This window comes from Apostichopus japonicus, chromosome 5 (genome assembly GCF_037975245.1).
Source record: "Apostichopus japonicus isolate 1M-3 chromosome 5, ASM3797524v1, whole genome shotgun sequence".
Lineage (NCBI taxonomy): Eukaryota > Metazoa > Echinodermata > Holothuroidea > Aspidochirotida > Stichopodidae > Apostichopus > Apostichopus japonicus.
The window spans coordinates 21,512,121-21,530,498 of record NC_092565.1 but is presented as its reverse complement, the minus strand read 5'-3'; the positions used below and the strand labels follow the sequence as shown (position 1 = coordinate 21,530,498).

At 37.1% G+C, this 18,378-nt stretch overlaps 2 protein-coding genes across 10 annotated transcripts in view; both read left to right on the top strand.

Annotated features, from left to right (window-relative positions):
* The window catches only part of LOC139968028 (uncharacterized), a 15,950-nt gene extending 11,016 nt beyond the window's left edge, over positions 1 to 4,934 (top strand). For both annotated transcript variants that reach the window (XM_071972316.1, XM_071972317.1), the window contains 3 exons: positions 493 to 550; positions 1,572 to 1,755; positions 3,397 to 4,934. In XM_071972316.1, the coding sequence (XP_071828417.1) occupies positions 493 to 550; positions 1,572 to 1,755; positions 3,397 to 3,757 (603 nt within the window). In that variant the 3' untranslated portion in view covers positions 3,758 to 4,934. The remainder of the gene's footprint in view (positions 1 to 492; positions 551 to 1,571; positions 1,756 to 3,396) is intronic.
* Positions 4,935 to 11,097: 6,163 nt separating this feature from the next.
* The window catches only part of LOC139968019 (pleckstrin homology domain-containing family A member 1-like), a 50,553-nt gene continuing 43,272 nt past the window's right edge, over positions 11,098 to 18,378 (top strand). For 3 of the 8 annotated variants that reach the window (XM_071972302.1, XM_071972301.1, XM_071972299.1), the window contains exons 1-2: positions 11,106 to 11,412; positions 17,343 to 17,570. In XM_071972302.1, the coding sequence (XP_071828403.1) occupies positions 17,430 to 17,570 (141 nt within the window). In that variant the 5' untranslated portion in view covers positions 11,106 to 11,412; positions 17,343 to 17,429. Of the gene's footprint in view, positions 11,435 to 11,465; positions 11,657 to 13,064; positions 13,103 to 17,342; positions 17,571 to 18,378 lie in introns of those variants that run through there. The other 5 variants (XM_071972295.1, XM_071972297.1, XM_071972294.1 and 2 more) reach the window with 5 other exon arrangements.

Here is an 18,378-nt window from a genome sequence, read left to right as displayed (position 1 = left end):
GTATACTTATTCCCCCCCCCCCCGCACCCACCTCCCCCTTTCAATATTTCCTGGAAATCTCTGTAGTTACGCGACTGGGTTACGCCTACAAACAAGTCAATAAAGGTGTCACATTGTCAAACCGCATAATCAAAACTACTTGATTTTCTAGCATATGTCCAGGGTAGCCATTGAAGATAGCATAAGGCGAAAAGGAATAGAAACCATGCTGCATGATTAAAACTGCTACTTATAAATAGAACAACAATAGCCCATTCATTACCATAGTATGCATAACCATTATGCAAATGAACCTGAGTATCTAGAATCCAATATACTTTATGACCGTATACGTAACTGATTTATGTCTTAATCAAATCGCAACATGACAAATACTACATTGTCGGTGTCAAGGGGTAAGTCCTTCCCAAATTACAAGATTATTTCTACTGCAAACCGAAACAATAGTAATATGACCCATTATGACGTCATGATTTTATTATTCTTTTGTAGGATTATAGCAAGACGACCTTCCTCGCCTCCTCGTCTTCAGATACTGGAATATCACCAGGTATAAGAGAGACAGCGGTCAAGTTGGGTCTTACTTATATCCTCTCGAATTTCATATTAAAACTTTTGTGGCTATCGGTGTGGTGTGGTGTTGGGTGGGGGGGGGGTGGTGTGGAGAGGTGGCGGCGGTAGGAGTAACACACATTGTCTGTCTGTAATATATAGTGTGAATAGCAACATGTCCCTCGTTGTTGTAAGGTAAAAACCAACTTTGCCCAAGTGATCTGAGAGAAAGATTATATTTGCTTTGGCGAGAAAGTCCTACACATTGTAATACAAACTGAAGATTAATCTTTTTGGTGAAAGGATGGCTCCGAGGAAAATTTATTCATGGCTCATGAATAATCAACACATTTTAAGCATCCTGCTGAAATTTGCATACAATTCCTATGTATTAGTTTCGAGGTAACATCTTTTGCAGCAGACATGTTTTTGTACCGAAAGTGAACATGCAGAAAACAGGTGTAATTTCATGCATTCTGACAATTTGTTTCCGTGTTTTCTATCAAATGAAAATCTAAATTTCTTCTTTCTGAATCTGGATGCAAGTTTTTATTCACATTATGGTGGGGTATATATAGACTCATACTTGTGAAATGCTATTTCAATATTACATATTGACTATGTGCATGCATGCATGCATGACTTGCTGGTCTTGTGGATTCGACCATAGTATAATAATACATAATAACATAATAATCATAGATACATCCTACTTGTTCCCTTTCGAGGGGAATGGTGATGCACACCTGGCGATGATCACACAGTCACAGTCCCGATGCAAGGGGACTGGGGTTGAGAGCGGATCAGTCGTTTGGTAGTTTGGTTTTCGTGCCCATGTTCTTTCCTGGGCGACTTTTCCTTAAAAAAAAAAACATCCTACTTGTAGATATAAGTGTTGCGGCCAACGGATTTGGGTACAAATTCTCCGCAAGATCCATTTACGATTTAATACCCATCTATAACATATCAAACTGAATTTGGTGTTATGTTATCATTAGGCTTACTTCATTCTGTTATAGATAGTGCCCAGTCACTACGCTCAGATGATAACAATTCTAGTTCGGATGGAAATTTTGATGGGTCAGAGTCAAATAGAAAATGGTCATCTTCCGATTCGGAGGAAAATATCACAGAATCTCCAAAGAGGAATCTATTCAAGAAGTCGAGGGGTGGAGCTATAAAACGGAAGGAAACCAAACTAAGGTAAATCAGAAATTTGTGGGCTGGGGGATATATCACGACACCGCTATTTGTTGCGATGACAATTGGACATGTGTTGTATTTGATGGTTCTGAGTTTCCGACTTCCAAATGGGCGGCTCGTTGGCATAAATAATTCTCTCGTGGATCGAACTGTATAGGCTCTTGACATACCTGAGTATTGAATATTTGATGAAGTTGGTGATGATATGAGGGACAATAATAATAATAATGATTATTATTATTTTGTCGAGTTTTGTGGGACAATAATAAGAAGCTTTTAATAGGATATTTCAGAGACGGTTTGTATGGCTGTGGAAGTGGAAGAGGAACGCCTGGTGATATATACATTCAATTCCTAAGTGCAGTGCTCGAGATATGTTGAATATTTAAAGTTGATACGTTTGACACAGGGAGAGGTGAACTCGAAGCGAACAGGTTGTCATGCCATAAAGAAACACTTACGAATTTCTTTTCTGTTTGTCACCAAAATCTTTAGTTACAATTTCCCACTCCAAAATTGGGATGCATCTCAGTTTCATAACATTAATATATTGCAATGGCGTACACAGGATTTCGAAGGTGAGGGAGGGGGATCAAAGTTTGAATGGAGGTACACCGCACCCGTGTCCGTGTCGGGTTTTGGTAGCCGCATTGCTGATTTCTGAGATTAAAAGTCAAAATTGGGAGGAATTCCAAATCCTGGATGCATCACATGAAATTTACATAACCCTCACTATTGTGATGCAATCCACTACAATATGATCACGGGCAAGCTAACCACAGATTTGTGAACAGTTTCCGGCAAGCAATTCGTTTGTCCTGCATGCATCTGGGAATCGTGAAGTGTCGCCATTATTTTAAGTTTGTGAAAATACTAAGCATAAAAACAATGAAGTCTAATAATAACGTATGTCATTGGTTTTAAAGGGGAAATTCCTGGCATTGCGCAATTTCGCCATTATGACCTTCAGTTATTTATATAGCCTATACCGAAACGTTACGGAAATGTCCAACTTGAGTGAATAAGTTATTTCATGTACTTCTATGTGAAAAAATGCCACCAGTTGCCGTTAAATTTTGATACATTGAAATCTGATAAATAATTAGTTGACATTTTGCAGCAAAATGTGGAATATTTAAAAATAAGAAATTTTATAATTTTGTTAACTCTTGCAAGTTATTATAATATGACTTGTGATCATGTGAATGAATATTGTTATAATATTGTAAATAAGTTAAACAATAACACATTTTTGCAGCAAAATTATTCCTTATTATATATATATATATATATATATATATATATATTCATATTAATATTGAAGCTGCGTCCATTGAATTTTTCATAATCATATTTTAAGGGTTTTGTCATTTTGTTGTCATTTTAAAGCGCTCTTGAACATGATTAAGCATGAAAACATCGCTATATAAATCTGGTAAATAATAATATTTAAAAGAAAGAAATTAATAATTTTTTTAACTCTTGCAAGTTATTAAAAAATGACTTGTGACCATGTTTGTGAACGAATATTGTTATAAAATTGTAAGTAAGTTAAATACCGCGTTTTGTCAACCCTGTTATATAAGATTTTGACAATCGTTTTACTTTTCTCTTCTTCTTTCTTCTTTGACCTCCATGCAGCCCCTCAGAATCGATGCTCAGAGCCACGACTCACCAGGCCCCCGGGGATACAGCCCCTCAGAATCGATGTTCAGAGCCACGACCCACCAGACCCCCATGCAGCCCCTCAGAATCGATGCTCAGAGCCACAACCCACCAGACCCCTACCCCTATACAGCCCCTCAGAATCGATGCTCAGGGCCACGACCCACCAGAACCCGATACAGACCCTCAGAATCGACGCTCAGAGCCACGACCCACTAGACCTCTATGCAGCCCCTCAGAATCGATGTTAAGAGACACGACTCACTTGACACCCATGCAGCCTCTCTATACCGACGCTCAGAGCCACGACCCACCAGAACCCGATACAGACCCTTAGAATCGATATTAAGATCCACGACCCACCAGCCCGTGAGACTCGATGTTCAGAATGTAAATATGAAATAGCTTGTATTATAGACGTCGGCGAGCTCAGAAAACTCTATCGATAAATGTACCGAGATCTTCCAGAGGTTTAGCATATTTCATCTTGAAAACTTTTGAGAACCAAAACAGCAGTAGAAATAGTACTAAACTGTTGAGAACTATTTTTATACGGGCCAGGACGCCTGTCCTAAGATGTAAATTACAGCTGTTCTTTAAAAACAAGAGTGCGAAGTTTTTGAACGGGTACATTCAAACCGTGAAATGTCACGTCGTTATCATTCCGTTAAAGAAACGTTACTTTTTCGTCAAATCCTACTCATCCATCTCAATTCATTGGTAAATCGGGTACTTATTTCGTTCAAATGTAATAGTTACCGCAATTGTTCAACTATGCAATCATTTGTTAGATTATTTACAGCTTTTAAAGTTAGAATTATATTATTAAATAACTGATTAAGAGCTAAGTCAATTATATATACCGACTAATTGTGTATTTAAGATTATAATGAACGCTGTCATTTTCTTTTGAGAACAAACAACAACAGTACTCAAGCAATAAACTCATGCTTTCATAACAAATGCAATATTCTAACAACCAAAAACGGTAATAAATATGTAATTGAGCACTCACACATAGTTAAAAAAAAATGGGTATCAAGTAATCATACCCACCGATAAAGACAGTTTATTCTTAATTATCGTTATGCAATAAGTATAGTAGTGCATTCTCTGTTATTCTACGACCAACGGTGTGAATTTTAATTTACGATATTGTGATACGTTTACGTTCATACCGTCCTGTTATTTTACAAAACAGGTAGTGAACGTAATTAACGATGAATGTATATATGCTATGTCACGTTTTCCTATTATTTTAGTCATTAAACACTGTTTTATTGTACAAACGGCGTGCCACAGTAACATTACGTCAAAATGTCACCTTTAATGTTGTCCTTTTTTGTAACAGTGTAGCAATGAAATTTGTATTTTTTGTTGGTATAACATATCAAGACTATGCAATTATGCCCTAAAGTCGTCTTTTTAGAGGATATAAGTTACTCTGATCAATTGAAATACCATTCCGAGTAATGTGTACATATTTTGAATAAACATTAACCTTCAAGACTTCATATGGGTTTTTTGTTTTAATTCTGTATCTTTTTATAGACAGCACAGGTGATAAAACCAAGCAGTTAGCATATCCGCTTGGCGGTTGACAGAGTTGTATACGGCGCTTGGTTCTGAACTTGGGACATGCGAGTTATAGACTTATAGCCTGTTAGTATATCCTGACATCGCTACAAATTTGTATATTTTTGTCGTGTTATAACGATTTACGCTAACGATAAGGGTCACTTTGTCGAGTTGTTGCGCTGTACTTTATACTTGGCAACACGTCAGAGATATCATATACTTGTCAAGTTGACAAGTTACGCTACTGACTTGTATTTCTTGACCAAATTGTCCAGTTGCTGCGTTGCACGTAGTTACTTGACAACCGTCAAATATCGTACTTTTGACGTGCTGTCATGTTATATTAACACAGTATATGTCTACAACTCGCCTGTCCCTTCAAGATCATGGTAGTTATATATCTTCAAACTTTTAGTCTTGCATTGGGAACTGACATGTTAGAACGTTGATACGTTTAATACATAGACTCGGGCGGCCTGGATGTATAGGGGAAATTCACATGGAGTATTACGGTCATGTATGATGACTGTCTGATCACGTGGCACTGTTTTATCAGACATTTCTATAAAAACAATAATGAAAAAGTGGGTGTTACGGGCAAACAGAAGTACAACAGTCATTTCCAGTTGGCGTTCCAGGAAGGTCTCTCAGTGGGCTACACGCTTTGGCGATTATCCACCAAAGCCAAAAATTGCGAAAACTGTGAGTAGCTTCCGCATAACCTACTTGGAAATATCCCGGTAACGATAATGAGTAAAGTTAGATTTTATGAGAAGAAAAGACTATATGTTCATATCTGGTAGAATTAATTCGAGGTAGGAGGCAGAAACCGAAGATATATTTTATAATTTGAAGTTGAATTTGAATTTGTCTTGGAGCATGCATTGAGCTTGCTATGGTGCGTTTGGGACCTTTAGCCTTAAGCCTCGGAGAAGTTTAGGTATTATAGCTAAGCTTGGTTACACCCAAAAGTCATTGTAAAGTCTATCAGGGTTAGACGTAAAAGCCGTGTTAAAGTCGCATCTCTATCGTCTGCAGGATTTGTATGGACGAGTGACCATTATTGCATGTAGGCCTGGATATTGCCTACTATCTACAGGCTACAAGAAAAAAGCCATTGTTACGTCGCATATCAATTATTGTTTCAAGGTTTACGGTGGGCGCGTGTGACCATTATTATGTTCAGATATTATTTATTAGGAGTGGGCTAGATACCACAGCTGTTGTAGCTTCGTATATTTATTGTATGGATAATTTATACTGAGCCGCAGTTGATCATCATTGCGTACAGATAATGTATATTATTGGCTGGCTAGACGCCAGAGCTCTTGGTACGTCAAACAACCATTGTGTTGAAGATTTCTATAGGCCGACTGACTAATATAACATGCGGATAATGTCTTCCACCTAATGGTTAGACGTTAAAGTCGTGTTACAGTCGCACCTCCAATGTGTCGATAGCATTGAAGACTCGCCCCAAACCGCGTGCGGCGCTCTGAAAAAGTTAACTTTCCGTTGCTTGCAAATGACGTTTTCTTCTTGTCGCTGCAAAATGCAGACAGTACTGAAACGTGATACCTTGTTATCTTTTATCTAGACCTGAGATGTCCAGGCTGCTGTGTACACTGTGTTGTGGGTATTGACCGTAGCTGCATGTATTGACTGTACAGTAGTGTCTATTTGCCGACGGTAGCAAGCTGTGTGTGTATTTTCTGGGATTGATGGTGGTGTCTAACACTTCCGTTACACCTCATTCGAAACTAGGTCAGATTACCGGCATGAGAAGTTTCTTTGTGCGCGAGTCTTCACACCCTTTAAGACCGTGGATGGCTGTTGTGTGTGTGTATACTCACTATCTCGAATATCAACCAGTACTTTATTTACACCTCGGGGTTGGCTGTTCGAATAACAATGAAGTGCGCCATCATTATAGTAAAGTGACAAAACAGACCGTGTAGATCTAGATCAAGTTCTATGGGCGATGGTATCCATTAATTTATTATGTATAGATATTGTATATTAGCTATCGGTCCGAATTAAAAAACTTTTATTACGTCATATATCAATTGTTTCGATCTTTGTAGCGCGTGTGACCGTAAATACGTGCAGATAAAGCCAGAGATGTTGCTATGTCGCATGTGTATTGTTTTGTACGTTTCGCATCCATTGTGTTTGAAGATATATAAGATATCTTGGCGCAAGTTACTAATAATGCAGTTCCGATTCATTTTTGACTCATTCATGTTTTGATTTCCAGCAAGTAACATCTTTTCTAGTACAGAATTATTACAAAGACCAGTATGTATATGTACAAACGATATTTACATGTTTACTAATTGATATTGTTATATCTTATTGAATACCTTTATTGCATGTAACAGGAGAAAACAGTGGTGCAATATTTATGAAATCTTTTCCCCCTACGCCCTCTCAATAACTCTCAGGATGTGACTATATACACAAAAAGAAATTGTACACTGGCAGACAACACAATGAGATCAATGGGAATAGAAAGAAGACACATTAATAGGACTTAAACCACATACGCTTCACTAGCAGTTACTTAATGCCTGAATCTTAATTGGAACCCATCTGAGATGCAAATAGCTTTTTTTTGTACTTCATAAAAATAAAAATAAACTTGAGTTACCTTTTTTTTTTTTCATCAAGTGAATTCCAAAGTTTAACTCCAGAAGTAGAAAAACAAAGTTGTTGTCCTTGTTTTTATGTACTTTTGCTTAAAATTATATAATGATATCTTTGTTGTGTATAACATCTGTCATTTGATGCTAAAGAGAAATAATTTTGCAAGGAAGGTGGCAAGGACATGTGGCTCATAACTACACATGTGCTATAAACTCAATAATTTGAGATAACGTTAACGTTATTGAACATAACAAATTCAGACGTATATGAGATGAAAAGTCTGCATTATACATATTATGCGTATGACCTTCTTCTGCTGTAATATAACGGAGAACGATTAGACTTGAAGGTATTGCCCCATAATTTAGCACAATAGTTGAGTCACATATCCATAGTGTCTACGATTTCTAGGCGAGAGTTATATAGATGTAAAGGACTTGTGTCGGGATTGACGCCATAGCTGTAATAGTTACCTCGTGTATATAGGATATATTGTGTTGAAGATTTCTAGGCGCGGGTCATCATGCATTATTACGTACACATATATACTGTATATAAGGGCCGTGCTGACGGAGCTATTGTTACGTCACAAATCCATTGTGTCTACTGGATGTCCCATCCTTCAAGTCTAGAAATACGTCGTTGTATTATTGTATACCTTAACTTGAGTTTGGGAAGAACTGCTCTACATGGTATTTTCAGTAACTTTCCATTTTTGCAACGTCCTGAAATAGCGCCACTGATTTATGGCGATATGCTACTCTTTGCCAGTTGGGTCAGTACATTAATGGTGTCGTACCTTCAATTAATTTGTTCCATTGACTTAAACACTAAACCAGTCAATTTTAAGGCCCACCAAAGCATATATAAAAGTTTTCAACTTGCCTGTTATGGCACTTGCCAGTGTCCATATCGTGACCGTTTATATAGATTTTGAGCTAGAAGGGGAGCAAGTTTAACGTACTGAACCCCAACCCTTTCATCTACTCGCTCGGAATAATTTCAAAATTAACGAAAGAATTCATAAACTGGTTTATATGTCCTTCACTTTTCCTTATTTTCACACCATCTGTACCTAAAATTTATGCTCTCTCCCATAAAGGCAGACAGAGCAGTGATCGTGACTGATTATATACTAAATCAAGCATTACATTTGATCATTTTAACGTTTTTTCGACAATGGTTAACCGTTCTAGCGGCTGTACACTACTCTAATTGTGGTATAGTTTTGTTCAAGACCCTGGCATTCTGCTGTTACTTTGCCTGTTACAATTAATATAAGTGCGCCCTCGCATCTTCTTTTGCAAATCTGTCAAAAGCTAATTCCCCTGACAGACAGATTTGTGGAAGGGCGCCCTCAGTAGTGTTCCTGATATTTATATATAGAACGAACGTCTTGACCAAGACTAATTGTGGTACGGTACCTAATACACAACCGCCTTAATTGGTGATCGTGTTTAAGGTCATCATGTATTGGGCACAAATATGCTAGATATCCAGATAATGGTCAGCCATGATCACATATCAACAAGCATTTTGATGCCCCTAATGTAGATAAACAACGTGACATTTAATTGTTTTTTGAAACAAGCCTGAATATATGGGGACAATGAGAAGAATCAGAACCTCAAGTACTTTTGCAAAGCTCGTACGTGCTTAAAATGTGGGGACCATTACTGATTACCTTGAAATTACTATGCTAATGTTGTTCATATGTTTGCTAACACGGGCAAGGGTAAAAGTGCTGCAATTTGAGTATGTGAGGGGTGAGGGGGGGGGGTGAGGGAGGGAGGCCACAACGGGCTTCGGGGAAATTATGTCAATAGTCCCCCTTTTTGATAATCCCCGCCCCAAATTGTTGTGGGTTCCCTGACCTCATTCCCTCTTTCGTCAGACATAGGGAGGATGGGGGGGGGGTGTCCTTTAGGATGAAACTATAATTTCTCGATCCTCCAATAAATATATTTAACACGTATGTGCCGATTGCTATTTGCAAACACAAATAATGGATACAGCATCCAGTTTTGTAAAAAAGATCGTTACGCATGGTTCAGTTACTCGAGATTATAAGTACTCGAGCACACCATCGGTACCGTAAGGCCAATGATACCACAATCCTGAATACAAATTACATATTTCGATGTTCTTCCCGTTTAGTGCAATGACGCGCGAAATTGGCGGACTTCAGAACGATCATAGATATAACGGAGCCGCAGCGTTTGAGTTTCAATAGTTAACGCATAACAGCTTTTGCTTTCCGTTTGAAGACTTTTGACGAGTATATATGACTCATAACGCTGCCTGCTGATGAACTTAACCCTAGTGAAAAACTTCCAAAATTCTTCAGTCCCCAAATAATGGGAATGAACTTTATTCGATTCAACGGTGATCATGAAGAGACAGACGAGATTTACTGTGACTGACTGTGTTACATATAGTATAACACGACATCACTACAAATTTGCCTAGTTTTGTTGGGGTGGTCAAAGTTACGCTAACGGTTACGTCTTGACGAATTCCGTGCATTTCCGTGTTTGCATCTTTTTGTCAGCAAAAGTTTTTTTTTTTTTTTTGGTGACACCTTTTCTTAGTTTCTTTCAATAACAGGGCACTTTTTAGTTACAATTTTTGTAACTAAGTTCTAAATTATTTTAAAAAAAACACAAAGTTCAATTTTTTTTATAATAATGGATAATAGCTGCTTTTTAACAAAAATGTTCTTTCATATTATGAAGAGAGGCACTTTTGAAGTTTGTTTTCGTTTTGTGTGTACAAAACTGGGGGCACGGGCACGTGTGTGCCCCGTTCCATAACTCCTGTCCCTAAGTAACACGCCTATAACCAAGTGAACAATCAGTAAAACAAGTTAACAATGTTAACTTCTTTATTTTCAGACGTTACCAAAGGGGGAAGGGTCAAGCTTACCCCAATACAGCTGGTTGAAGAAAATACTGTCCATTAGAAGAAGATTATACGTTCGTCTATTTTCAGATAAATGTGAGCTATACGCGATATCTCACACTCGCCTTCCCCATCCCAGTATGACACTCATGCCCTTCCCATTACATATCAGCTTACCAGCCCCATTACGTTACCCCTCCTTTCCCACCGTGTCCTCATTTCCCTGACCCCCACCCCTTACTCTGCCTGTCTGACTGATGTAGCAAGTCACAATAATATGTTGATGTCGAATTCTCTGTAGGTCTTATTATGGCACACATATCGAACAACATTCCAACTTTCCTTTCCATTCTGTGATCGGCTGGGTGTGACAGCACGTTTTGTCTTCATTTCTTTTTTACGGCATTGTAATTGAAAACCCCTTGGAAATGTTTCTGATATACTGCTTAATACCACAGAAAACAGAATTACAGATGCGGAAACGAACTTAAAAGCGATAGGAATTGTCCAAGCATAAACTGACGGCTTGTGTTCATTCCGCCCCCACACTTTTGAAAAACACGCGAACCCGGAAGTAACGTAAACAGGCTTCGTAGGTACTTTTACATTAGATGCATGCATGCTGCTGCTGCACTTTACACAGCACACGGTATAGCAACTTCCTATATGGTCTATTTTTATCTGTATGAGCCTATGCTGTCCAGTATGTGTAAAGTTTGCTGAAAACTTAAGGCTTTCTATCGAGATCATTTCTTATTGAGTAAATTTTGTTACCATCATGCAGCCATTATTGTTACTGACAGAGAGGTTCTAGAGGTCATTTACTGAAACATTCATTGCAAACCAACCGATTCCTGGAAGATCTTTGTGAGTGGATATTGTTGTTTGGGTAATGTAACGTTACAGCACTGTATGCGACAGAAGAAACTAGGCAATATAGGCCTAGCTGAAGTGATGTGTACAGTCCTTATCACTTTATCAGTTTCATTATAGTCACCACTGATAACAAACAGCCTAACCTTGACGAGCTCTGGATTTATTTACCTCGGATGACCCTTACATATCTGGCGTAACATAAGGTCTACGTTTAACAACAGTGGCTAGTGTAAAGGTAACATAAAAGTTTGAAATAGATAAAAAGGGTAGGCCAAATATTTTAGTGATCCTGGGGATTTGACCTCACAAGTACTGTATTGAACTTATTATGTTAGTCAAGGTAGTTGGTTCCATTTCTTAAAGGTCATTAGCAATGACTTCCAGTAAGACTTTTCAAAAGTACTTTGCCCACAAGGTTTCAAATTATCTTCAGACATGGAGGATATGTGTGGGAACTTTCTTGTGTTTGGCTGTAAAATGTTTGACTTTTAGAATATTTAGGCGCATTAATAATGGCTTTTGATGTTAATGGCTGCCTCATATATACACTTTTAGACGATCTTGTTTTTAGCTTGATGCAGTAACTTCAAATAAATTTATGTCACAACATGACATGACAGCTTGTCCCGTAATAGATAGTCTCTTACATTTAATAACAAATCAAGCCTAAGTACACAGCCAGGTCTACAAACTTGCTCTGAAGAATTATTTTCATTGGCCTAGCTTAGCAGAAAGACTCAAGATGGTAGAGTATTGTTATTGTAATTTACTGGTACGTTAAGTACTAGCAAATTTGAAGTATATATCATTGCATTTATAGTGAATATTCCCCAAGCATAATGTGATACCTTGCATTAGGTTATTTTACCCCTCACGATTAAAAAGGACACAAACCCGGAAGTAAAGTATAAAGCTAATGAACGTAGCCCTAGCTTACAAGTGCAAAGACTCTGAGAGATTTACTAAATTTTGAACTAACTTATCACCCAAATTTCTGTCCAATTCCATATCATTAAGGCTGACAAATAACATTTCATGGCATTATTGCTGAATATTTCTGCACTCATTACTAAATTGTTGGCAAAAGTGCCCAAGTGAGATGTAATACGTAATGGTGGTGATATCAGTGGTGTGCAGACGGCATTTCTTCACTGAATCGATACCATCAAGAAATGCTTAAGTTTTATATTTTCACATTGTAGCAACTTTGAATCGACTTCTCAGGAATTATCATGATTAAGGTTACCATATGTCTGGACTCACCAAGACTTGTAATCTTTTTACAACTCACGTGAGCTTCCCGATGGAATTATACATTTTGAAAAATGTCGGAATTCTTACAAAGTTGTAACCAAAGGCAGTGTAAAATGTCTCTGTCATGATTTGGACATTTATGTACTCCAGTTTTAGTACTGAAAGTTAAATTGTCAGTAGTAACAGTCGGACTTCAATTGTTCTGATCTCACATTGAGATTACGATATATATTTAACTTCAAGGCTAGTACCATTTTCAAATAGGTAGGTTAAAGCCTCTACTTCTAAGGCTTTACTTAGAACAGTACCTCGGGTTGTGACAGTCTGTCCTCCTTTCTCTTCTTGAATAAATACAGTTTCCCTGATCTATGTTGCCTTTTCTTTTATAGTTGCATAAAGAGATATCGATGTTGACTTTTTTATCAGGGTGAGTAAAAGTAGCTGCTTCTGTTTTCACAAAGTACTTTTATTCTCTGCCTCTGGACAAAATTCACTCACTACAACCCCCTGAATTTTTTTGCTAAACCACAAAGTTGCAGCAAAGTACCAACGTTACGACCCTCCAGTTATTAATGGCAACATGGAACTTTAGCCCGATTGCTCAGATACAGTACCCGTAATTGGTACTGTAAGAAAGTTAGTAACTTCTATACCCTTAGTCAGATATGTTAAGTTGTAATAAGATCCAGTATAGAAGATACAGAATGCATGGCTCTAGATGGCAAATTTATGCTATATCTCCAACTAATCATACTTGATCATACATTACTGCACTATACTATTTAAACAGTACTTAATTCACAACAGATCAACCTGCCAGTAGGACAAGCATGTATCTACCTTATTGGCTGAAGTTGTTCAATTAATATATATGCTACATACTGGATGAATGTTAAATTATTTATTAACCAAGTCACCCTGTTTTGACCAGATGGAATTTTGTACTGTAGAATATTTGTATATGTAGTAAACATTGCTGTAGTTCCTAAATTGTATCTAGTCAAAGATGTATTTATTTAGGAATGAAATCCAGCCATTTATATACATGCTTCTACTGTAGCATATGACCAACACACACACATTTGCATAGGGAATAATGCATCCAGTATTACATCTCAAAATGCTATTCAATATTTACTATTTGCTATCCAATTGCAAAGACGTAATCAGTTTTTTACATACTTTTTTTTATTAAAGAAAATTCAGAGCATTCCAAACTGCTATATAGATAAATTTTGCACTAAATTTTACCACTAAATTATTCTCATGTGTGAACTACGCACACTTAACATATACATGTATTATGTATCTTGATATAGAAGAGAACACAAAATTTATTGAAAGAAAATCGACCGGACTTTCTAAGATGAAATAATTAGAACATTTGCAACAATATCACAAAGATTTCCACTATCTATCAGTCTTCATCTATGTGTGGCTAGCCTCACAAAATTTAAGTTGTAATCAAAAAATAGCAGAGGTTGTAAGAAATGCTATTTTAAACTTTGTAAGCTTGCCATAAATTTTGATAGAAACGCCCTTATTCTGTTACTGGCAGAAACGTACACAATGTAAGTGCCAACCTAAAATGTACAGTACTTCTACAGATCTTTATCTATCAAGTGTTTCAAGTTTAAGTTGCAGTAGGTAGATTCCACTTTGACGATGAGATTTCAGAAGTCAGATTTAGTGACGGTTCATGGGATCTTAAAGGCAGTCTTTCTGCGATGCAAGCTCACCCTCCATTTTACAGCATAGCCTCACCTCTTTTATTGGACGTCAAGTTCATCACCATAGAAATGGATTGTAATCTAAGTAGACGAGAAGGTTAATACAGGGTCTCATAGTTGTAAACCATTCACTCCTTACAACTGAAAAAAGAAAAAGAGAATTCAAACATCCTGTACTTCAGCTATTTGTAGGTTTATTCAAAGGTCAATGTCCACTGATTAATTGTTCACTCCCTGGATCTGAATTTGGCTCTGTAGAGGCAGAACTTCCTTTATACTATATGTAATCTCCTTATGATGATTGGTGTAACTCCTTATTGTGAGGCTAGCTTCTTCTCAAACAGTTGATGAAGACTGATAGATAGTCAAATCTTTGTGATATTAATTATCGCTTTATGTGCATTTCATGTTGGAAATAGTAGATTCTTTCTGGTAATCTCTGATACTATGATTTCTTTGAAAGACCACTGTGAATCCATTTTGGATCCGGAGGTCTCCAGAAATATTGTATTGTTGTTGACCAGTCATTTTGAACTTGACATATATTTATATTACATATTGGAAACATGAGTCGTTCCTTTTGTCCTCGGAAATCGCGACTGGAATCATGAAATTTAGAACAGAGTAGTTTTTTGTTACAAATTATGTAACATATAATTAACATTTTTACTTATCTTTGTGGGACAAAAGCATTTGTTGTTATGTTGTACTAATTGATGTATAATTTGCTAATTAGGATACAGCCCATTGGTTTTTCTCTCCCCATCTAACTCTTCGATTATCGTAAGTCATAAGTTGCAGTCATTGTGTCCGTAAGAATATTGCGCGGCTTTTGTCAAAAATCACACAAACTTACAACCTAGCCACCACAAAAAGCAGATTTTGCTCCTGAGTTATGTCAAACTCTTGTTTGATTTTTAACATCAAGGCTCGACAAAAAACCAATGCCAAAGGTGACCTTTGTCGTCGGTTCTCAATATATGCCATGACCCTTGTCAGTATCATGATGTCAAAGTCCTGCAACTACTGCGTACTCAACACCAGTAATTAGCCGCAGTTCAAATATTGCTTTTCTGGTATGATTCAATAAAGTGTGGTCTTTTCCTGGCTAAAGTGACATAAGCAGATGACCAAGAGTCGCAAAGGGTTTCCGTACAGTGCGGTCAGCTTTGTTAGATTAATTTCCTTTGTTCTCCAGTCATAAACTGATTAATAATTTTACATTGACAAAATCACAAAGCTGTTCCAAGTTTGTCTGCTTATCATCAAGTTAATCACATTTTGAACACAAACATAGTATTTTCTTAAAAGGTTTTGGAAAGATCATTTTATAATGGTAGGGAATGGCATGTTTGAAAAATACTGCTGTAGAGTTTTAACAATGTTGTTCATACTGTACGCTACTGTACGCTAACTGGGGAGATTTGAAAGGTTATTTTGAGATAATGACATTGTCAAAATGTTCTTTCTGTATCAATTGAGCTGTGTCCTTTGGAATTTCCACCCAATTTGTAAATAGTCAACAAATAAAACAAAGCCTTGTTAGTGTTTGCTTATAGTGTCGTAGTAAACAAGCTATGATCATGATAAAGGTTTCAATTTGTTAGCTCACGGTCTGTTAGAGAGAGCAGAAATGCTTTGATGTTTTGGTTCTCGAGCAACCCTACGATTCACGAAGCTCTTCGTCTACTCGATGACGACAAGTGTTAAATCGTTTTATTTAATTTTGCTGCTTTCAGTTTTGATAAAATTTGTGTACCATTAGTTTAGAAAATAAATTATTCAGCATTCCAAAATTTTGATTATAGAAATATTAAATGGAGCTCATAGAGTTAATTTGGTGGGAAAAGATGAATATAGACATTAATTTGGTTTTTGAATAGTGATGCCAGTTATGTCATATTCATATAACAGGTTCTGTAACTGCAGGGTTTGCTGGGTGGCTTCTTTGGGCAAAGTTTAGAACATCTGTTCTATCTAAATTTCAAAACACACAGTATACTGTAGTATATTGTAAGTGTTGATCATTTGAATTAATTTCATACGTGCATTAGTCTGCATAGCGGCATTGAGCAGAAAATTTGATCGTCTCCAACTTTAATTACAACTGTGTTCAAAACAGATGGTCAAGGTCGGAAGAATATATAGCAGCAAATTTCAACATTTTACAGAAATAATTGGCAAACTTTTGGACCTGTCATGACTCAGAAGCTTCCTTGTGGACTGACACACAACCCATCAGACCCCAACCAGGCCCCAGCCAGACCCCAACCAGGGCCCCAGCCAAACCCCAACCAGGCCCCAACCAGGGCCCCAGCCAGACCCCAACCAGGGCATAATTAATCCAGTATCGCATGCATAGCAAAATGCTATATATACAACATGGTCAAGTTGCTATACAAGCTTTAAAGATGTATGGCAGTTGACTACACAAAAACTATATGTATTCATTCAGAGAAAAAAGCTCAGAGCCAAAAATGCTACACAAAATGTGAATAATATATTATTCCCTGCCCACCCACCCTCCCTTCTCCCCCCACCCTGCTCAGAAATCCATACTCAGAATGCATGAAAGCTCACATGGGCTAAATACATCAGTAAGTTCAATAAAAAATATTTCAATAAAACATTAGACAAATTTTCTGATGTCTTGAAAAATCTTGCAAAACACAGAAATTTTTAAGTGACCTCCTTTGACCCCTGCACATAGTTAACGCTCTGTCATTTTAAAGCATGTGTCAATTCATGTCACCAAAAACCTAACCCAGTATGGAGCCAGAAATCTCATGTTATCTGTTGGCAAGTTTGGAGATGAAGTACTGTAAGCTGAGGAAAGCTAGATATTTTTGGATATTCAATTGTAATGAATAGAAAGAATATTTCCTTTTGCACATACTGTATCATTTTCTATCAATTTTTTTCTTCTTCTCCGCACAGAATTTGAGAGGGTCTGGATCAAGAAAACAAATTAGTCGTTAGACTGAAGGAGGAGGGTCCAGACAGTTTCAAGCAACCTTGGTCAGGATGCCTTTTCAGGACAGATGGGGGCAGGTCTGCGGCTTTCTGAATTACGAGGAGAAGGAAAACAGCGGGCGATTCGGCAGACGATATTTCATAATCTCCGGTCAAGAACGAGCCGTACTAAGCTTCCACGATAGCCCAGCGGTAAGAGTAACTATGCTTCAAATTAGTTTACTAAGAGTTTAATTGGGACGAATGCACTAAATGTCAGATATACAGTATATACTTTTTCTTTTAAATTAAAAATGTCTCTGTAACTTTATTATAGACCCATGGACTAGAATTTGATCGGGTGAAATGCCTCACTGTGCACAGGATAAGAGGATGTACACTATGAAAATGTTGACAGTTTAATTTTTGCTTTTGTTGGGATGAATATTGAAATGATTATGAAAGTTTACACCCCAAAATTTTCAAATTACAAAAATTGCATGGAAAATTTTTGGGACTACAAGAGTGGTTCATTTTTTGTAATTGAATAAATTTATTAGTAATTATTAGACTCATTAAAAATATATAAAATTATAACTCATACATACCAGGATTTGACAGATGCTTCCAGAGAAGGACTTTCTGTTGGGTTGGCTGTAAAAAGTGTTTGTGATTATAACAGAACTATATTTTCAATTATGAATTTCCTGGTTGCCAACGACCTTCTGCTGTTGAGAAAGGTGTTTGTTAATGTCAAATGAGAGATGAGCTCTTAAAGCAGAACATAATAAAAAAAGATTTGAAGGGAATCTGGAAGTTGTAATACAACTGCAGTGTGACGGTTCATACTTTTATCATATTCCTTTCCTTATCGGGGGAAGTGTCACTTAATTTCATAAAATCACTTGTAATTAATTATGTAATGTTTGGCATCAGTCCTGGGAGAGAACAAATACTGTAGGAGCTGGTTGTTGCAGTAGCAGTTTTACCAGACCACCTCATCAAATAATAAAACATTCAA